This window comes from Amblyomma maculatum, chromosome 2 (genome assembly GCF_055883805.1).
Source record: "Amblyomma maculatum isolate TAMU_Amacu chromosome 2, ASM5588380v1, whole genome shotgun sequence".
Classification (NCBI taxonomy): Eukaryota; Metazoa; Arthropoda; class Arachnida; order Ixodida; family Ixodidae; genus Amblyomma; species Amblyomma maculatum.
Genome location: NC_139345.1, coordinates 59374874 through 59397831, shown reverse-complemented (window position 1 = coordinate 59397831; position 22958 = coordinate 59374874). Strand labels below are relative to the sequence as shown.

At 44.7% G+C, this 22958-nt stretch overlaps 1 protein-coding gene across 1 annotated transcript; it reads right to left on the bottom strand.

The window, feature by feature from the left end:
• Nucleotides 1-5838: 5838 nt before the first annotated feature.
• LOC146198766 (uncharacterized) lies at nucleotides 5839-22867 on the bottom strand. Its single transcript, XM_084591974.1, has 7 exons — nucleotides 22751-22867; nucleotides 21355-21506; nucleotides 18891-18958; nucleotides 16722-16841; nucleotides 14854-14940; nucleotides 6211-7642; nucleotides 5839-6109 (listed from the first exon to the last, which is right to left on the bottom strand). Exons 1-7 carry the CDS (start codon nucleotides 22865-22867, stop codon nucleotides 5839-5841), a joined length of 2247 nt encoding a protein of 748 aa, XP_084448100.1.
• Nucleotides 22868-22958: the final 91 nt, after the last annotated feature.

Here is a 22958-nt window from a genome sequence, read left to right as displayed (position 1 = left end):
TTCGCACTGATGAACTTATAAAGGGCACTAAATTGCACTGCCACAACTGTAGATGATGTATACGCATAAAATATGCGCTTTTTTTATTCTTTCCACTCTAGCTCATTATGCCTATTATCTCGGCCTGTCCAGTTCAGTCCCGACTGCGAGTGAAAAATGCGCAGCACGGCAGTATACCATTGCGATCCTGACGCACGGCCAGCACGGATCTATTTTCGGGAAGGCATGAATAGATGTACTGAAATTCAGAAACTTGCTGCTGAAGCTCCCGAGTGGCTCGGAAGATTGGAGCCATTAGTGACCCTAAGAGAATATTAGCATGACGACGCCACAACCCACCTGGCTTATTGTTGTATTAATGAATGCTCATTGTGCCCTGTAAGTGGTTTTGTGTATTGTGCCGAAGTCAGGCAATAAAGAAAAAAAGAACGAATGCCGGAAAAGCCAGGCGATAGAATAGATTAGGCGCCCAAACGGCAAGCTTACGATCGTAGCGGGAGTTCCAGGCCCGCTTTCCATGTTGCGATTGCCTGTTGACATATGACATGAATGTAGCAGGTAAAACAAGAGGAAGATGGTTTACACGGTATAGAGGAGCACTGGACAAGGATAAATGAGATACACCTCAGTTCGCAGGTCGAGCCAACGTTTTTACAAATGTACTTGTCTTCGTCTGGCCAAAGCAATCATCACTGGCAGGGGTTTAAATACGCTTTTGCTTCCGAAGAAGAAAAGCTGGGGAGGGGAAAGTGGGTGAGAAGAAAGTAGGTGTGAAGGAGTGGGGAGGGGACGATGGGAGAGAAGAAGCTAGGTCATGTATTGAACAAAAATAATTCTTTAGTTGTATTTCTCAGCCTGGAACCGAGGAACCTGTGGCCTGCAAAAGAAGTAAAAGCGGCAGTACCAGGAAAAACAACAATAGGGGTTAGATGAATAGTCACCACTTAAGCGGGTTTGGTGCAGGCACACCTTACAAAGGGACAGGGTCTGCAAAGCGCCCTAATAAGGCACATATCTACGAAGGATCATTCTCAAAAGAGGGGGAATACAAAGTCGCAGGATAATAACCGCACAGTGAACCCCAACTGGCATAAAGAAAGAAAGAAGATTTGAGGACAAACTCAAGCAGCAAGTTATAAGGAGGAAATTTGTTTAGAGGAACATGTACAGGTTATACAATTGCGGAAAGGAATAGATTGTACGTACGTTGTGAATAAACAGTACAATTAAGGCTATGTGTGATTGCTTTCCCGAATAGTTATGATGCAGAGGGAATATACCTAAGGAATTGTAATGTTTCCTTAGGTATATTTATTCCTGCTGGTTCAAGTGTTCCAAATTTATGAATTAGATATGCCTCTCTATATTTTCAGTCCCTTGCACATTTATAGCCGCACCGATGGGAAAAGGGAGATAGGTGTGTCACCGATACGTCGGTGCGGCTTTGGAAGGCAGAGATCAGTTTCCTTGATCGTGTTTTGTAATATTTATTGTTTTGAATTTCTTTCTCTTTACTATTGGTATGTACTGCGTATGTCTCCTTTTCAGCATATATTTGCTGCTATTGCTGAAATAAATCAGACGAAAGTTAGCGCGTGTCCTGTTTCTGCTTCTCTTGTGTGTGTTTCCTGTGCGCTTTATCTTAAGTCTAGTTAGACAGCAAAATATTGCTAGGTTCAGTTTGCAGTGCCTATTTCATGCAATCGTAGGAATATGATTCTCTTCATATTGAGGAAGAATGACGCATTTACGTTCTGATTAACGAGACCCTAGCGATCCTTCCTACATTGTTAACTGCTTGATTTATGTATCATTTACGTATCGCGGCATATAATACACGTCGTTCTGCTTAAAGCCATCGTCGCAGTAGTCCCCACCGTCGTACTACCCCTGTAGGGAAATATTCTCTGCGGGACAAAATGCTCCCGGCTGGTTGGTGCAGCGCTTAGGGCGCTGAACTACTCTGCTAGAGGATGCTGAATCGACTCCCGGCTCGGGCGGCAGCTTTTTGATGGAGACAAAAAGCAAGGCACCCGAGTGCTGCTGGATACCAGCGACGTTAAACAACCCGAAGTGGTCGAAATTTCCGGCGCCTTCCACCATGGCGTCTCTCAGCCTGAGTTGTGTTTGGATGTTAATCCCCAGTGTGCTTCGAACATAGGTCATCTGCATGTCAAGGAGGAGAAAAGATTTTTTTACGATAATATTATTTGGGAAGAGAGGTGCGTTTCGTTGTAGAGCTGAGTGACAGACCCTATTCCGGAGGAGGAGGAGGAAAAAACTTTATTAAACGAGCGAGTTCGGACCCTTCAAGGGCCCAGGGCCACCGCACGGCCCTCACATTACGTGCATGTGTCCAGGTCACGTAGGGCCATGGCACTGGCACCCCGGTCCACACAGCGACGTTGTATGTCCAGGTCCTGCGACGTAAGGAGGGCCTCCCATTCCTCCTATGATCCGATGGCGGGCTGTCCCTGCGGGGGAGGATCGGCAGGGCAGCCGAAAAGAATGTGGTCCAAGGTGGCGTGCAACTCTCCACAGAGAGTGCACTCAGGGGAAACGGGTCGGTAGTAGGATAGGCGTTGAGGGGTGAGAAGCGTTCGGGTTTGAAGACGCCTCCAGAGGATTTGTTGGGAGTGCGACAGCTGGGAGTGGGGAGGGGAGTAGAGTCGACGGGCAAGGCGTGCTTGCTGTGTGAGCTCAGAAAATGTATGTGCCCGCTCCCTCGAGAAGTCCCGGCATGGGTCGCCATTTGCCCGGCTAATAAGTCCTCGGGCTATGTTATCGGCGGCCTCATTTCCGGGATTGCCAGAGTGAGCCGGCACCCATATAAGCTCAATACGCCTGTCAGAATTCAGGGTGCACATTCTCAATATTTGCCACGCGGGAGGATGGACGCGTCCGCGGGCAAAGTTAAGTATGGCTGTTTTGGAGTCGCTAAGTATGTAAGCCGCATCTGTTTGGGCGATTGCTAAGGCTATAGCCACTTCCTCTGCTTCTTCCGAGTTACAGGGAGGGTCTATGAAGTGAGTGAGTGGGGGGGCTGCTGGATTGTAGGCCACGGCTACCGAACGGTCTGAACCACATGCGGCGTCCACCCAGCGGACATCCTCTGCAGTCCCATAGTGTTTATGGAGAGCTTTGGCTCGCGCGACGCGGCGGGATTGATGGTGTTCTGGGTGGACGTTCTTAGGAAGAGGTTTGAGGATAAGCGCTGAATGCACGGCCTGAGGGAGAGGGTTTAACTCTTCAGCATGTGCGGGTATGCGAATGCCGAGAGTGTCCAGTATATGTCGTCCTGTTTGCGTGCCAGCCAACCGAAGGTACTGTGTGTACCGATGTGCCTCTATAAGTTCTTGTATATTGTTGTGCATTCCTAGTTTTAAGAGCCTGTCCGTGCTAGTGGTCTTCGGTAGGTTGAGCGCTGCTTTGGTAGTCATGCGGATTAAGGCGTTGATTTTATCTTTGTCTGCACAGGAGAGGTTCAGGTAAGGAGAGGTGTAAAGAATACGACTGAGCACAAAGGCATGTAGTACCTTTAAATTGTCAGCTTCATCTAGGCCGGCTCGTGAGTGTGAAACCCTTCTCAAAAGATGGATGACGGAGTAAGTAGACTGTTTTAGTGCCTTCAGGGTAAGGTCGTTTTTCCCCGTGTCCTGTAAGTTCATACCAAGAATGCGGAGGTTGGGGGTTTGTGGTATGGGAGTATCGTGCAAATAAATTGTTATGGGGGCGGTAGGAACACGCCGCGGCCGGAGTAGAAAGAGTGCTGACTTTGTCGGGGAGCATTCAAGGCCAATTTTTTCCGTGTGGGTAGATATAGCTGTGGCCGCTTCTTGAAGTGTAGATTCTATGTCTCCATCCGAGCCGTATGTGGTCCAAACCGTGATATCATCCGCGTAAATGGTGTGTCCCAAGTGTGGGATACTGCTTAAAGCCTTTGCCAGCGGGATCATGGTAATATTAAAAAGGAATGGCGACAACACTGCGCCTTGCGGGGTGCCAATGTTACCAAGTGTGAAAGAGGGGGTCTGTATATCATCTATATGCAGGGAGGCGGTGCGTCCGTTCAGGAAGGCCCTGATATAGTTATAGACCTTAGGCCCTAGCTGCAGCTCTTGAATGTTTTGCAGGATAGCACTGTGCGTGACCTTATCAAATGCTTTGGTGAGGTCTACTGCCAGTATTGCTCTGGTGTGGTGTGGCATATCATTGAGGATAGCATTTGAAATCTGTAGTAGGGCGTCCTGCGCCGATAAATGAGCTCGAAAACCTAGCATGCTATGGGGATACAGTCCATGGGATTCCATGTGTTGCGTAAGACGGTTGAGGATGACATGCTCAAAGAGTTTCCCCAGGCATGATGTCAGGGAGATGGGGCGGAGATTTTGGGCATTTATGGGCTTGTTTGGTTTAGGAATGAATATTATTTTACCGTGCTTCCATTCATCCGGTAGCTGCCCCGCTTCCCAGCACTCGTTAAAGTATTCAGTGAGCAGGGAAAGAGAACGGTCATCTAGGTTTCTGAGCATGACATTGGTGATTTTGTCCTCTCCAGGGGTTGAGTTGCGTAGCTTAAGGAGGGCTGATCTAACTTCGATCTCCATAATGGCGGCATCTAGGGAGGGTTGATCAGGGCCTATGTAGTTTGGATAGGATATTGCTTGGCCCACAGTAGTATAAGTTGATTGCAGTTGGGCTAAGAGCGATTGCTGACTACATCGATGTTTATGGATAAGCCTTTTGAGGGTAAGCCGAGTTTCCTTTTTAGTTTGTGTGGGGTCTATCATGTGTCGAAGAAGATGCCAGGCCCTGGAGGAGGAGAGATTACCTCGCAACCCATCGCATATTTGGTGCCAGTTATGTTTACTGAGGGCGGCGCTGTGCTCCTCTACTTGCTTTTGAATTTGCGCCAGTTTAAGTTTAAGCTTTCGATTATGCTTATGTTTTTTCCAGCGCGCAAGGATACTCTTCTGTGCTTCGAGAAGGTGCATTAACCTACTATCTGCAATGGGAGTCTCGGGGGTGGTGTCTAAAGTTTGCGTGAAAGCCTGGACATCCTCCTTGAGCTGTGTCATCCATGTGTGGAGGTTAAAGGGGGTCTTTAATGTTCTGGCCTCTCTGTGCTTACGCAGATTATCCCAGCTAGTTTGCCGGACACGGTAGATTTTAGCTTTTTTGGCAAAGTCAAGCTCTATAGTTATTATATAATGGTCACTGCCCAGGGTCTCATTCGAGTTGCTCCATACCAGTGTTGGGAGGTTTCGGCCGAATGTAAGGTCTGGGCTAGTATCGGTGGTGACACTATTGCCGATTCTTGTAGGTGTGCTGAGATCATTATATATAGAGAGGCCCTGTATCTGAAGGGTGTTGTGTAATTCCGCTCCTCTCTTGTTGGTGCGCATGTAGCCCCAGTCTACATGTGCGCAGTTAAAGTCGCCTATAATAATGAGGGGGTCTTTTTTTGCCACTGTGGATGCAGCTTTAATGAGAGCAATTAATTCGGCGACCGGCTGCCTCGGAAGGAGGTAACAGTTAAGGATGAATAGGGGATAGGATTTCTGAGTAGACGGGATTAATTCTAAATATGTGTGAGCCACCGGGGAGTGTATTTCGTGACAAGTGTATGGAATTAAGTGTTGAACATACGTGGTAACCCTAGGGTTGGGAGTGATGTCAGAGGGTACCAGAGCGTAACCTGGTAGTGATACATTTGTTCCAGCATCCTGGAACGCTAATATATCGGGGTGTGTGGAAGAAGCAGATAGTAGTTGCTGCAGGGGGTCTCGTTTGCGGCGAAACCCCCTGCAGTTCCATTGCAAAATGCGTAGTCGGGGGTTACTGCCTCCTGTCGACAGGGCCATGCTGGAGGGTAGGAGGGCGAAGGATGGAAGTTGGTGTAGGGTTGTTAGCTGGGGTGTTCAAAGGCATTCCAGCTATCATTTTTGGAATCTGTTGCATAATGGCTGTGGTTACTTGTCTGATAATTGTTTCTGTAAGCCTAGCCATGGCGGTTTCAATGTACGTTTGAGTCTGAGCCAGAATCTTGGCTTCTAGGTTTTGGGCAAAGTCTTTGAATTTGGAGTCAATGTCTGGAACGTCTTCTGGTCTGCGTTTTTTTGGGGAGGGGGTGTGAACGATTGGGGTGTTGGCGATTGAGGGGGTTGGTTGGATGTGGAAGGAATAGAGCTAACGGCTGCCCTTAAATGCCTTACCTCTTCCCGCAGGAGTGCTATATCTTCCTCCCGCCGTGATGTTTGGGGTGTACTGCTGGCTTTGGTCCAGGCTGGCTGGCGATCCTGACGAGGCACTAGGGATGGAAAGTCTTTTGCCGTGGGCACTGCTGTTTTGGGTTTCGGCGCTGTCCGTCGTCGATGCTGGGGGGTCCTGGCTTTGCATGAGCCTGTACCGGTAAGGTGGTTCCCACCACAAAGAATGCATTTCGGCGTGCAAGTGTCTTCTTGCCTGTCGTGATTCTCTCCACATCGGGGGCAGAGTCCGCTTCTTGGGAGAGGGCACACATCGTACCTGTGACCAGGTTTCCGGCAGTTTGTACAAGCTTCAGGGCTGCCCTTGTATTTGGTGCATCGATGTACAACACACATGTACTTGATGGTGTGGGGTACCGGACCAGAAGCAAATGTTATTAGAATTGACGACGTTTTCCCCATGCGTCGAGCCGCTATGATATTGGCCTCCGGGTTGCGATACTGCAAGTCCTTCAGTATTTCATCTGGTGCTTCATTCCAGTATGCACGGGAAATAACACCCTTGACTGCCGCTGGAGGTGCCGCGATATACGCGGCTACCGGGAATTTCTTTCCATCTATAGTGATTTCCTGCATGTTCACTAAGGCGAGAGCTGTTGCCTCCGCCACCGTCGCTACCGTGAAGGTATTGTTTGTGGGATGAACTCTGATGTGCAGTTCGCCCATCACTGAGCAGCTCGGAGTTGCATGCAGTGCCTGCAAGAGACTTGGAGCTGGAAGCTTTTCCAGGGAGAGCCCGCCTCTCGGGCGAAATACGACTCGGATCGTGCCTGCCGGCAGCGCGGCAAGTTGTTTACTTTTGTGCACAACCGCGCGCGTCATGCGTAGTAAGTGCGGCGTCTCCTGGTGCGGGGCTCGAGAGGTTCCAGGCGCAGCGTCCGACGGCGCGCCGGCGTTGCTTCCGTTAGGGTTGACGTGAACTGAGGCCGTTGATGGGTTTTTTGAGGCCGCGTTTGAATCTGAGGTTTGAGCTCGATAAGCACGTAGGACAGTTTTCCACTCACCAGGGCGATAGTCTTGTGGGTTGGGTATGTCTGCATCCACTGGTTCCTCCATGGTTGTTGGGGACTGAGGAACGCGGCGCGCCGGACAGGGTCGCCTCGATGAGGCGAGGCCTAGTGCGGCGGCGTGGCTGTCAGAGGCGTTTTCACTGGATGATTCTCGAAGATCGCGGGGCACATCCAAAAGATGGCAGTGGTTAGGGTCCGTGTACCTTCCTGGATCCGTTGATCGTTTTGACGTGTCACAGGAAAGATTGGCTGGGCACAAGAGCCAGAAATTGGCTGAGCTGTTGCGAACCGCACCCGCTCCACAGCACACGGACGCTGACCCTATTCCGGGACGCCATTGGCTGCCACCGCTGGCCGAGCTCTCTGGACCAAGACAAGCTGGGCCTCCAGGTTCGAGCTGGACAGGGCCGCCTCCCAGCCCTCCCTAGGTGGCTGTTTTATTGCTTTTAGTTTTATATTTTGCCGGCAGGCCCACACCATGTGGTTTAAGTCAGCATACTGCCCGCAGAATTTGCACCTACCCGTGAATGTCGGGTCCATATGTTTTAGTATGGCGGGATTTAGAAAAACCCGGTTTGGAGCCGTCTAATGTGGCACACCTCAGATCTGTCGCGACCTTTGGCGGGTCCCTGGAGTGCTCTCCTGCAGAGGCGTAAATAATTTGTAATGTCCGCATAAGTTATGAGAGGGATTGGTATGGTTGCCTCGGTAGAACCGGAGGATTGAGCGGAACACCAGGGAAGGAACCCTTGGGCAGCCACGTGAGCGGTACTCATTCCCCTCCATCACATGGATGGCATCTGCATGTCAAACGGGCACGCAATGTCGAGCCCACAAAGGGTCTTTTGTTATTCTTTATTGTATGAATGTACTTCAAGCCCGATTTAACCAGGTCACCTCAGGAAAACTGTCATACACAGTCACACCTGCATCAAGATCTCACGTTTCCCACACATCGAAATTCCTGGAGATATATACATGCATAGAGTAAAGTTAACCAGCATGAGGTCGGTCCTGCACAGCATACGCTCCTCCGCACCAAGCACACTGTTCTGTGAACCGACTTCGATAAACGTGGTGGCTCTACGTGACGATTTATCAAGCGACTCTTCCACAAGCCAAGCAGTCGCACGAGCACGAAAAGATACATGGAACCTCAGAAGTTTTCAATGTAGGCAAACATGTTATAGTATAGGGTGTATCAATGTCATTTTTGAGAGTGCGTTGACTAATGTCCCAAAAAAACCACCCCATCACGGCAATACTTTCTAGCTGAAGAAGAAGGTGGTGAAGGGTGGCTGTTCCTGGCCCTGCGGGGTTGTGACTGATAGGTCAACGCCGCTTGCGGTGGGGTCTAGCCTGCCACCGAATTTTTATCTGTTGTAGGCCGTCATTGCACCCGCCACTGCTTAGGTAGTGGACGACGGTTGTTGCGGCGCGCGTCTTTCTCGCCCGCTTCTTTTTCTTTCTTCTCTACTTTCGCTCTTCTCTCTGCACGAGGCAGCGGAGGTGGCTCAGCTACAGAGCCAGTAGCATGCCCGTGCATTTTCTTTTCCTTCTGCCTACGGCCACAACAAAAATACTTTCTGGCTGCTGACGCAAGCGACAGTGCACAAAAATCCCTCTTAAAGGAAGCCAAAGAAATGAGAATTTGCGGTTGACTGTATATATAAATGTCCGTTGCACCCGCTTCAATGTACTATAGTATAGGAAGGGGAGGTAAGGGTGCCACTACGTCTGCGCAGTAAACGTATCAATCAGAACTTTTGTTCTCTGTCTTCTGGATAGACTGCGTAGGTATTCTAAGGAAAACCTTACGGGGAAGAAATTGAATGTGTCGACAACTTCAAAGTCCCACAAAGGACCCTAACTCCTATTACCAGTCGGCGAAAGTAAATTAAACAAATCGACGCTTAATAATCTAATAAAACAGCTAGGAGGAAGGGATGGCTTGCCGTTTTAAAAACGAAATACCTCGAAACAAGCCGATATGCAAAGAGATTTATTGCGAGGCGAGCTCGCTTGCCAGCGCTAGCTCGAGGCTTGCAGATAGGCGCTTGCATTGTAGGCGCTGAACAACAACTGTTCTAGCAAGGGCTGAAGACCACCGCCACAAGCCTCCAGAGGGAGAAACAAATTGTCTCGACACATAGGCTCCCATTGAGAGCGCCACACAAAAGCAGCAAAAGTTATATGCATGGACTTCACTTGGTTTCTTGCCCAATGAAACACCTATATGGCATAGATAAGCTTCGAAATCAAGGAGACATTGCACAGTTGTGCTGATGTCAATAGATACAGATTCATGCCCATCTAATCCTATGTTTGTCACCTAATTAATGAGATCTGAGAATCCCAGTGAGGTTCACTATTGCGATACTGATTAGATGCAACCCACAAATACTGTAAGTCTTCGGAGTCTTCCCTGCTGCCAGCAAAAAATAGATTTCGTACCGCACTGACCTAGTCAGAGTCCCTTTGATAATTCGGGTTAATTATACGCACCTAAGCAATCACAAAAACGCTGTTACGCGCAAAATCACGATCACACTCTTTTTATTAGAACAGAAAAGGGCAATGTCATCAGCCTAATTCAAAATCTTGATTTCACATTGCGATAGATAGAAGACACGAACTGCTTTCTTCTTGATGATACTACGGCATAGGGGCTCTACATATAAATCAAATAACAAAGGCATAGCGGACAGCCCTGCCGAACAAATGATATAAGCGGAATCAGCTTGATAAAGTTTTGATTAATAATCTTGGAGTCTTGTAGTCTCGTAGCAGTCTCTTTAAAACATAATTCGATGCCTTTAAGCAAGGTATCACCAATGTTTGCACCTTGAATAACGGCATAACGGCCGGGAAGGGGGGGGGGGGGGGGGAGGCGTTAGTACAGAGGAAGCTCCGCGGCCTGGTCGTTGTAGTTCACGACTACTTCCGCCAGTCGCTTCGGCGTCACCAGTGTTCCAGTGTAAGTCCTAAGATTTAACGACGCTGGTTCGAGTTTCTTACGCGGAAAAGGCTTTTTAATTCGCGCCAGGAAATTACCGATGCGGCTGGGCTGGTGTCAAGCTCCATCGTCACCTGGACGCCATCGACGCTCAGAGGCACAGTGATTGGTCCTGCGTTGACTGCTTGAAACGAGGCAGACGACGCGTTTCAGGCCTGCGCCAGAATATTCACTCATTTCTGAGGCTTTGTCTCACTAGCTTTCTTCCCTTTGTAGCAGACGCGTTGAATATGCCCTTTCCGGTTACAATTGTGACACGTATCGCCGATATGACGGCACGCTTCGCTAGAGTAATTGGGTTACCCGCATTGGAAACAACTTTGCGGCGTCACTATCTGTTTTTCAGCTCAAACCTTCGTCACATCTTACCCCGCGGGCCCGCTGTTACGCGCAAAGGCCCGGCTTTTCGTTGAGTTTTTATTGGCAAGAGCTTGATCTACAGCTTTCTGGAAGGATCAATGAAATTCCGTGAAAAAAACCAGCTGAATGTCTTCGCGGAGCAGGCTGCAAACGAAACAGTCCCGTAGCGCTTCATAGAGAAAACTTCCGAATTCTCAACTCTGCGCCAGGCTTCGAACCTCAGCGACAAATTGGGCAAATGACTCCCCGCTTTACTGTGATCGCTTGTACTTCGCACGCTCTGCAATGACGGACTCTGCGACGCCAAATGACCGCTCAGGAGTTTCAGAAGACTGTCAAACTCGTTTGAGGATGGAGCGTCTGATGCCGCGTCAACGATGTGAGCAACGCGTAAAGCTTCGCGCCGATGAGACTTAGCAAAAAAGGAACTTTCTTTTTATCGGGAACCTCGTTGACCAAAAAGTAAGCTTTTAGCCTTTCCTCATACGCGCACAAATCGCTTGTGGACTCGTCAAAAGCTATGACCAATATGGCTCAAGGCTCACTTGAAGTTTCAGCCGCCGTAATGCTGCTTTCAAAAATTCTACCACCAGGCAATCTTCGAGGCAGGAATCTCTCAACAAAAGAGGCAATTTCCTTACGCTGCGAATTCCGTACAAAAATCCTGCCCTCGTCGCCAATATGTCATGTCTGAGCAGCGAAGCATTGGGTGGCGTTAGCAAAACAACAAAGCATTTTCCTCAACTTGGCGGGCTGCCAGCTGGCTCCATTCTGAGGATGGAGCGTTCGTGCAAGCGTGGTTTACAGCGAGCATAGACTATCGGACAGTCAATAGCCGCACACAGCGCATGCTCATGCAGCACGCGACAGCGTCACGTGTGCCTCAATTCGCGCGCACAAAAGACCAACCTTGCTCTGGCCTCCGCCTCTGATGCCTTGCTTGCATCTTCGCTCACACCAACCCCTTCATCCGCGGTACGCTTCAAAGGCGCGCTGCTGTCCATGGAGACATCTGAGGTTCCCGAGCATTCCGCCCATGAGATCGGGAACAGTATGTCGCTCGCAGCTCGAGGTTCTGTCGGCAGGTTTTTACAGACGCCGATGGTTGACTCTAGATGCGGACCACTACACACTAGCGGCACACCATCGATGGAGCAGCCTCAACGCTCATCCGCTGGCTCCTCGGCAGCCGCCAGTGGCAAATATTCAGATGCTTCTGCTGCAGAACGCGGCTTTTATTCAGCTTAAAACCTGATTCACCATGCTCAAGTTGGTCAGAGTACGGGGGCTTGGGCTTGGGTGGCTCACTAGGTTGCTGGCGGCTTGATGTCCTGTGAAATATTAATGGTCATGGCCTCATATTAAACCCCGAAACTTAGTTCTCCAGAACCGTCCACAACGTCCGAATTATCCATGACGTGTTCTCACACTACATCATTTTCATTGGACTGTCTTCGGTACAACAGAGATAGGCACGTCCGGAAGCAGTGCCGTACGCCTCGATGCACCCTGTTCCATCGTTTTGGTAACGCAATGAATGCTTGTGTCATTACGTATGCCGATAGGTTACGTCAAAGAATTCTGGTCCACGAAGGGTCGTTGGCACAAAGCCTGTTATAGGCGCACTAAGGGAACATAGTGGGGTGCGTAATATGTACTACCATGTGTTTGGAGTGCGCACTTCTTCTACAAGAATATTGCTTTTATTAAATTTTAGTACCGTAAGCAAAACATAGAAAAATCGATTTTAAGGGCGATATCTCCCCTATTCCTAAGGCCAAGCCTAATCTCCATCCTAATACTTCCTACGGTCATGACATAAGGGGTACTTTTTATTTACTTTGTTTCGCTGTTGCGCATTCGTCATGTAGAGCCTGCTATATATCCTTATAGACGAGAAATATAATAATGTGAATTATGAATATTTCTAGCTTTTAGCGACTTTAATTACAGCTTTACTGCTTATACGAATCCTCCTTTGTTGCTTTGAAATAATTTGCCAATCTGGGAGAGATCACGTCATGCGCTGTTTCATGAAAGAACGAACAATCCAAAAAAAAAGTAAAGTCAACTCAAGATTTATTTCGTCTCTGACCTAGATTCTTTTTGGAAACACCATCGCCTAGGCCAGACTTCTAATGGATCAGCCCTTCGCAGGAATCTTTGTCGTAGACCGGCGTTGCTTCTCTGCAGTACTTTTGGTATTGGGCCACACAGGTTTCAGGGACTTCGTCCTTTACTGCACTGCTCACCCACAATACGCAGACTGGGGAAGAAGAAAGGAGCTTTATAATAACATGAAAAATAAGAAAGCACCTGGAGCAGAATCAATTGCCAGCAATTGAAGGCCAACATTGTGTCTTCTCCATGAGTGTAGAAATCAGAATGATGAGATTAGAGCAGTACCGACTGATAACTGATCGCATCCCCATTGCAACGCCGCGCTTTCTTATTTATTTTTAACATTGAGCCCTCTAGATAAATTATAGCAGCAGCAGTCCAATTAATGCCGCGTATTTCACGAATACAAATATTGATAAATGGGCATATCTTCAGCTAGTACAATGTCGAGCTGTCTTTAGACAAAATACATCTTTTTGTCTGAACACAAATCGATGTTCCCTTCACTATGATTTTTTGTCTAGCAATTTTAACCAAATATTTATCACTCCTTTGTAGTCGCTTTGTAAAGAACTCTGGGGATGCCTGTGAGATGTGTCGTCTGATGCATAGAGGTTTTAAACAAACAGCCTGCCTTAAACGCTATCACTGCGCTGTGGTGAATTTATTATGCTTAAGTTGGCGTGGGCGTGGCCGTTTGTGTGTGTGTGTGTGTGTGTGTGTGTGTGTGTGTGTGTGTGTGTGTGTGTGTGTGTGTGTGTGTGTGTGTGTGTGTGTGTGTGTGTGTGTGTGTGTGTGTGTGTGTGTGTGTGTGTGTGTGTGTGTGTGTGTGTGTGTGTGTGTGTGTGTGTGTGTGTGTGTGTGTGTGTGTGTGTGTGTGTGTGTGTGTGTGTGTGTGTGTGTGTGTGTGTGTGTGTGTGTGTGTGTGTGTGTGTGTGTGTGTGTGTGTGTGTGTGTGTGTGTGTGTGTGTGTGTGTGTGTGTGTGTGTGTGTGTGTGTGTGTGTGTGTGTGTGTGTGTGTGTGTGTGTGTGTGTGTGTGTGTGTGTGTGTGTGTGTGTGTGTGTGTGTGTGTGTGTGTGTGTGTGTGTGTGTGTGTGTGTGTGTGTGTGTGTGTGTGTGTGTGTGTGTGTGTGTGTGTGTGTGCGTGCGTGTGCGTGTGCGTGTGCGTGCGTGTGTGTGTGTGTGTGTGCGTGCGTGCGTGCGTGCGTGCGTGCGTGCGTGTGGCTCTTCTAATTGTCCATGCCATGAATATTTTTCTTCTAGAGATCCAATTCAAAATCTGCCCGATTATTCGTGGTTACACTCATGTCAGCAAAGAATCTGCGCATCTCAAATTGTTTTAACCGTTTCAGCCGCGATTGTTCGTAAAACTGTAATAATACTTGCGCACATAATGAGCAGCCTCTTCTGAGCAAGTTGCAGACATGCTGTCATAGCCTCATTTGTGGCGGCTTGACACATTCATGAGAAACAACCTACGCTTCCTGAAAGCCGTTGCTCTCCCGTCGAGATCCAATCCTATCGGCCAGTGCAACTGTACTGCCGTAAGGTTTGAAGGCACGTCGATTTTCCGCGTTTTCTATGGGCTGTTCAGCCGCGCAATATACGTGGGCTGCAGCTACCCATCCAAACTCCGCCTGTCGGATTTCCTGTCTACTCGACTTCCAACTATCTAGAATCACCATTCTCAATGCAGCGCCTTTCGGCCACCTCCATTTATATGAGCAATTTCCTTTTTAATTTCAGAATTCACTGTTTCGAGAGAAATATTTCTTTAGATTAAGAACGGTCAAGGCAATTATTGAGGATAAATCCAGCTGCTTTTTGCCTAAATGCGGCGTCGGATATCTGCACCCAAGATTTTCTTCTTTTGAACTCCTCTTCACCTTCTAGCTGCTGGCGTAGCAATCTCTTCACTCCTTCTTTGTAACACCTATCCCCTTCCCGAAACCCGGATCTTATCGCGAGAGCCAGTGGCATGTGCTCGGTTTCCACCCCGATTAGGTTCTGGTCTTAAGGTACTAACTGAAATCTTATTCAATCTACCACACATAGTTAGCAATAAATTTCACTCACCTTCGCGTTGGTTAAAGGGGAACTCCATGACAGCACACTTCTCGTAATCAGTATATGCGATACGGTTCTTTAGCGGGTGCTCATAATCTGCAAAAATTTCAAGGAGTAAACATTACTTTGGTAAACTGGAAGCAAGCGAGGGTATTTTAGGCAAATGATAAAGCTATAGTAGATATCAACGACCTATGAGGTATATGAACAGTATCTTGTCCCTTTAGTACTGTACTGAACAATTAACAAAACTAAGCGCAAGACTAAGAATGCCACAGCACATCGCTGGTTCTAATTCTCGACCTATTCACCCCGACTGACAAAATGAAAGTAATGGGTTCATACTTTAACGCAACATAGTCGTTGAGTTCTAAACATTGCCTCAAATATTTTGCATTGTGTGTATTAATGAAATGTCTTAACGAAACTGATGTCCCCAAAGATATTCGCAATAAATACACGTCACTTGCTTCACTGAGTAGATAATCCAGCACTGATCTATTAAAATGCTGTGATAACCCAGTGGGAAAAGTAATGAAACCTTTTTGTTGTTAAAAGAGATGTTGGTGCGGATTTTTGCCGTGTATCTGCAGCGACAGCAAAACATTCTCTAGCGACATGAATATTTTGTCTACTTCCCCCAGAAATGTACTGCACAACTACTGACAGAAAAAAACGCTACTAGAATAAAAATAAAATAAAACTAATGCAGAGTTACAAAAAATTGTGTCATCACAGCAAAACCACGCATTATTTCGTCATATTTTTGTACGGTGCTAGAGGTTTTTCGAGCATGAAAGTGTTTCTGTGTAGATAGTTTCTAAACTTTAAAGCTTTGGCTACTGTCCTTGGCTTCTTGTTATTCTTGTTGTCAACCAGAAAACAATATTTTAGAGTGTCACTTTATTATATTTAAAACAATAGCTTCCGGAAGGTTAGGCTTCTCCAACTTGCCTCATAAAATGTTGAATTTACAAAATACCTCCTAAGAGAAATAGTTTTGAACCATTCAAACCATTTATCTAGCAGTGGTGACAGTTTGTGCCTCGGCCAAATGAATACTGAAAAAAAAAATTATCAATTCGTTTATTTATATATTTATTTGTTTATTTATTTATTTTTACTCTCAAGGCCGAGGCCTTGAAGAGGGGAGTGGATAAAAATTGGCAGCTTCTTGACAGGGTGTATATATTGATGCTTATACAATTATAGCTAAAGCAGTACAAAAGATTTGATGATCACTGACAGGGGGAGTCGGCCCGGGAAGGTGGTTCCAGTCTTTTGCTGTTCGTGGAATGAAAAAGTATGCTGCACATTTTCTGTTATATTAAGGAATACCGACCTTATAGAAATGATCAATTCGGGATTATGTATATCATGAAGGGGGCACAAGATCGCTACGCAGCATGGGGTTATGATACATGATTTTGTTAAATAATCAAAGACGAGCGTATTTACGACTGGACGCAAGCGACGTTAATTGCAATGTGTCTTTCATAGATGTTACGCTAGCAGTGCGGTTCTGAAGGGTGAAGCGAGCCGAGTTATTTTGCACTAATTCGAGGGCGGTGATGAGGTTATCCGTGCTGGGTTCCTAATTTGACGCAGCATACTCTAGCTTACTGCGAACTAACGATTTATAAAGAAGACTGAAACAGAGAGTGTCAGAGAGACAGAAGCACAGGAGACGTTACGACGAAGATAACCAATGAAGCAATTGGCATTGGTAATTATGGCATTTATATGAACAGACCATGTTAGATTCCTTGTTATGTGAATTCCTAGGTAGCGATTTGGTGTCACCTGTTCTAGTGCCATGTTGTCAAGGCAGTACGAAATGGGGTGGATCGAAAGGCGCGGAATACGTAACGCCTTACATTTAGTGACGTTTAGTGTCATCGACCATACGGCACACCAGTCGAAAATTTCATAATTATCTTTTTGCAAGGTTTCAGTGTCGTTAGGGTCGTTCATTTCATGAAACATTACGCAGTAATCTGCAAATAATTGAATGATAGAAGTTACGCAGAGAGGGAGATTATCTATATATAAAAAAAAAGTCCAAGACGGATCCCTGAGGAGCCCCAGAATGAACGACTGACAATAGCTAATGAAGGTTATTTGCTACTACAAATTATGTATGATTGCAAAGAAAATATTCGAATCATGTTAATCTGCTTGGGTGAGTATTCAGCTTGCTAAGTTTAAAGAGGAGCAGCGTACGACAAACTTTCTCGAAAACCTTAGCAAAGTCTAAAAAGATGCAATCCGCGCATGAGCGATGATAAAGAAAAGCATCACGTTTTTGCGTGAAAGTAAGAAGTTGTGTCCTGTTTGAGAAGGATTTACGAAAGCCATGTTGGGCGTCAGGGAAAAAGGAGTTAGCTTTCAGAAAATTGACTATATCAGTATACATGCTCTAAATGTTTGCACAGAATGCTAGGTAAAGATATCGGGCGGTAATTAAGAGGGGATTTTCTACTACCTAACATGTGCAGCGGAACCACCTTCCCGACCGTCTAGTCAGCCGAGAGTACAGTTGTCTCAATTGATTGCTTGAATACTTTAGTGAGAATGACTGAAGAATAAAGTTTTGTACTCTTAAAGAACTTAGCGTTAATCCAATCACGTCCAGGGTTTGTAGACAATTTAAGATAATCTATTATTTTGCTATACCTTGGGGCTCGATGGTTACTGCTTTCATCAGTGGAAAACAGCAATGATCCACTGTGGGCAACGTGATTCTTTAGGAAGAAACAGAATTGCTGAAAAATGTTTCATTTCCTACTTTAGGGCACCCAGCATCCGCAATAGTAAAACCGTTTACGTCAAAACGTTTCATTGAATGATCTCTATTGGGGTTACTGACGCGCCAAATGTTTTTGGATCATTGGTGAGTATGTTAGGCAAGGTGTATTGTAGAAAATTAGCCCTTGATTTTTTCAGCATCGATACATATGCGTTATTGACTTGATAATATGCCTCCCATTTCTGAAAAGGTTTTTTGGCAGTTGGTAGAAACGTTTCTTTCTATTAAAAAGCCTTTCTATGTGTGCATTACACCATAATGCTTTTGCATGGGTTGTAATGGTGCGTAGAGGAATATATTTTTCATAAGTTCTTCAAAATCAGCATTGAAAATACCCCAATTCGTTTCCGTGCTTCGGTGATACATTTCTGCTATAAATACAGCGAGAACGAAGAAAGTCCTTCGTTGACAACCTGTTCGTCAACTGTACTAAAATCGTGAATTTGCTTGACCGTTTTAGCGTTATTGAAAGCTGGACAGTTAGGGCAAAAGAGACAAGCAAATATACGCTTACACCGGACAGGCAGGCTAAGTTTGAGAAAACATTGGGATGGAATGTCAATACTAAATTTAGAACGTTCGCAGAAGAAGCAGGTATTCGGTTTGGTTGCGATACCAACTTAGAAATGTTTGTGGTTGCGGAACCCACTGAGAGAATTTTTATTTCAATTTTGAAATCTCAATTTCCATGTGAAGTTTGTTAAACTTACTGCATATTGGTTGTGTTGTTATGTTGTTAACCAGCATACTACAAACACACAGAAGTTGTTGAGAGCAGTAATTAACTTGTGAGTATCCTCACCGTGATCACAATTAAATTTGGCTCTATATATGTGCCATACCAAAACAACTGTAAGAGTTGATGGCGGTGTCGATGCAGTTTAATACATTCGACGTAAAACAAATACGTGTTATATAATGTATGCTATAAATGCAGGTTGACTAAATATATATTTTTTAGTGTAGTGTAGGAGGAAATATTGCCAAAGAACACCTGCTATATTTTATTTCACCGGCGACTGAATAGCCTTGTTTTATCAGTGAGGTGCTTAGTCAGCCTACCGATGTTTCTTCCTTTTCTTTACTCTGCTCTTTTTAAAAATTTTTCCTTTTCCTTGTTTCATCCAGACCTTCGGCTCCTATCAAGTCAAATCACTTACTACAACATTTTGTAAGCATGATTTCTTTGCTGAGCAGCGACAAATATAAATAATATGCACGTCATATTCGCCATTACCATTGTCAATAATGACCACAGTGGTATCAGGCGTCGGCCCAGGCGTTACGTAGTATGTGTAGTTTATTCTGCAAATGAAGCAAAATTTTTTGAGTAAGTTAAACATGTAATAAGGATTACCATTTGCGATGCTTTGACTTCTATTGGACTCAGCACTGCCTTTGAGAGCAGCCTATTTTAGGAACGCGATTGTTCAAATGGTGCACAGGAGTATACGATCCTAAAGTTTTTCTGTCGATGCATGGTAATCGAAATTTCAGATTGTTTGCTTTTGAGTTACCTAGAGGTTTCAAATAATGGCCGCATGAGCTATAGCATGATAAAATGATTTCTTTAACGCTAACGGCACAAAGACAAAATTTCTTACTACTCTGATTAATTTTCTCTACCAGCAGCAGTAGTGTTTCATCCTGAAACAAAGTTGTAGGTGTGCTTCTTAAACACGCTATCAAAGCAGTCATTAAGGCGGCCAGGTGCACATTTTTTTATTTTCCCTACGAATTTCTAAACATGTGTCATGCTGGCACGCTATAGCTTAAACAACCTTCGCTGAAGTTTCCATTCATTCTGGTTTAGCTTTTATACAAATAGTAATTCACCGTACCGGCACCAAACATATGTTGCAGTGATATCATATTAGACATATTACCATTTTTATTATTAAAATAGAAATACTGGTATATGTTCTCTTCCAAACGTAATTTATAATTAACGAAATCATAGTATTAAAGCGATTTTTCAAAACTGGGTGTCGTAAATCAAAAATAATGTTAAGTGTGTACAATAAATACAGTCCGAATTTCTCTGAACTGAATATTGTGTTGATATTGTTACGTGGTGGCATGACAAGCGATGGAACACGGCGACACAACAGAAACAGAACGACGTGATGACATGATGATGAAATATGCTTTAATGGCCAACGGGCCTGGCGCGAGTGCTCCGCCCCACGCCACTGCCCGCTTCGTCATCTTCGTAGCACTATGAATGTGTTTAGGTCATAGCCATTAAATGATATTATATTGAAGCATTACGTCGCGGGACTTATTTCTGTTTCTCTCGGTAAAGAAGTACTTCAACTTCAGGGACTGCGCAATAAATCTCATAATGTGCCAGCCATATAGGTTTCACGGGCGTCCCCGTTATTTCCACAGAGTACTTTTAGTATCATCCATGCATCACTGTTAGCGTGGAAATGTGAGTGACATGTATACATTGTGACATGTTGTAGAACCAAAAGGCGCGGTATTGCTATTGGTGTATTAATCGTTGATTGTCTCGCATATTCCCTTCATAGCTTCAGGTCCTGCATGCTATGATTTGAATTTTAAGAACTGCATTTTAGCTATACAAACGTTTATATATATGACAAAGAAATGCGGACATTTATTTCCAACATATACAATTGTTAGAAAACAAGTTGCAATAAAAAACACCCTGTCATAGGTCAAAGTGGCGTTGTAGTAACATTTCATTGCTGCCTGGGTATGCGTTTTGACTATTAGCATGACTAGCAATGTTTGTAGACAGTTTGAACACGACGAAGTACAAATTAAAATCATGTCTACAAACAGTTTTGATCTTACTGTAAAAAGTGTGTTTTTCGTCTCGTTGTCACAATCATGAACTCCAGTTTCATACCTACAACAGAGAAGGTATACATGGCTCGCTTCGAACATTTCTGTTTTATTTTGCGAAACCGAGGTAGAAAGTATTTACGAGTTTGGCCTAATGTCCTAGACCACGCACATGTCCTCCTTCAATAGAAGTAAAATGCACGCCAGCTATGCCTGAAGCTTTTCTAACATCCAGAAATACTCTTCTTTTTGGGGAATAAAAGGAAATAAATAAAGCAACACCACATTAGTTTCGGAACTGTAATGGTTTTCCCCAGTTTCGGTTAGGACCAGTATTATACGAACGATATTTTTTGATGAACTCATGCGTCTGTCTTAGGGGCTTGCAAAAAGCACATACGAGAATTGAGAGGCTTGGTTGCATGGTTTTTCGATTATTTATTTATTTATTTATTTATTTATTTATTTATTTATTTATTTATTTATTTATTTATTTATTTATTTATTTATTTATTTATTTATTTATTTATTTATTTATTTATTTATTTATTTATTTATTTATTTATTTATTTATTTATTTATTTATTTATTTATTTATTTATTTATTTATTTATTTATTTATTTACAGTACGCGCAGAATCTCAGAATACAGCTGTAGGTTGCAGAGGGTAGGGCCGGATAAAGAATATTTACAATGTAAAGAGAAAAGTATTAGACAATAAATGTACACGAATCTATAAAAAACAAGTTCTCTGCGGAAAGAAGCCTATAAAGAAAAATGAAAAGAACATGAAACAACGTCGTACATAATGTATTTCATAGAATGCGGCAGTGGTTAAAATGTCACATAAGAATATATGCGTGAAAACACTGTACATGAAACATACACGTTCTGCGAATCCTTGTCTTTAAGAAAGAGAATGTAAGCTGCGCTGCTTGGCTCCTGTTCAAGATCCGTCCGCACCGCATTGAGGCAGTCGAGATCGCCATCGTTGTCAATGTCATAGAGAGCTACGGCGTATGGAAATCCTTCATACGCCTGAAGCAAAAAAGGGGACCGGTTTATTTTACCCCAGCCCTGATTAGCTTCAACGCCAGGAAATTATCTCTGTAGGTTGCATAGAATCTCATCTTATTTTCTTTTATTCTTTTAAATGTTAACATTAACGGCTGACATAAAGACTACTGTTTGAGGGTCACTGCACTGGTTACATAATCAAGAAGAACGAACCTCTTTGCAAAAAGCACGAGAAGCACCAGAGTGCAATAAATGATGTTAAAATGGTTTCATTACCCAGGTTTTTGCTATACTTCTAACACTCTGCTAATAAAAAAAAACGAAGAAATATACATTAACCCATGCAGTCTAGTGTTGTTTGAAGCTAATCGCGGTGGGTTATTGGGGTATGGGTGTATGGGGCTATTATTGGCACCATTTGTCAAAGTTCAAATATAAGGTGAAGCAGAGAGTACTAATTATTCCGCAATTTGCCGAGATACCTAAGAGACTTCAATTAGCATGAAAACATTTGCAGTTCTCTTATTGCTATAGGAAGGAGAGGAGGTAATTAGTTTAGCCACTATTGTACACTTCGAATTCAGTAGAAAGAATATCACCCCCTCTTGTTTTCAAGACCATAGGGTAGAACTTGTTTCCTTTAAAATAACACCCCTACGGGCTGATTGCTTTATTGAACAAGACTAAATGAACGGCAGTTAATTACGGGCGCTTGATAAGAGTTTTGCAACCCAGGGACCAATTCATAGAAGTGCGAATCCGCAAAAATTATGTCTTTTGATAACATGATTCGTTGTTGCTAAGCTTAATTGTGTACAATACCGTGCTTTCTTAACTCCACTGCTAGTCAACCCATTAATGGCACTGTGCCATTCTGTAATATCAACGAGAATAAAAAATTCTAGGACAGCAATTTTACACACAGGAGTATGAGGAAGTGGGTTTATGCGGGAGTTTTCCAGATAGTTCATTACGTCGAAGTCATCAGCGCGTTGACTCTAGGTACGCCTGAACTTAAAAGCCAAAGCAGTAAGCACACAATAAAGTACCAATCTGTTGCTTCTAAGCAAAGTATAAAAGACAAGATTTTTTTAGAACAAATTATATACGGTGATTTTCATCCATATTCTTATGTAGTAACGGTTGAGGATAAGTGAATATTTGGTTACAGCTCATGAAATGGTCTCCTGCGCTAACCTTTTATTTGATAAATCTCATCGCACACTGACGATTGGGAAATTTGGGCTTCACCACCCGAAACTGACCTTAAAGGCATCCACGGTATCAGGGTGCAGCTCGTCTTTTCCTTCGCAAGAAACAAGACTAAAGGCACACAGCCAAATGCATACGGCGATCAACGTAGCTGAAACAAGGCGTGCCATCTTACCACTGCACGAGGAACCTACTGCGGTGGCGCATTATGTGTCTTTAAAATAGGGCAAGACCTGTTATTCGTTGCCTAGACCTGCCCAG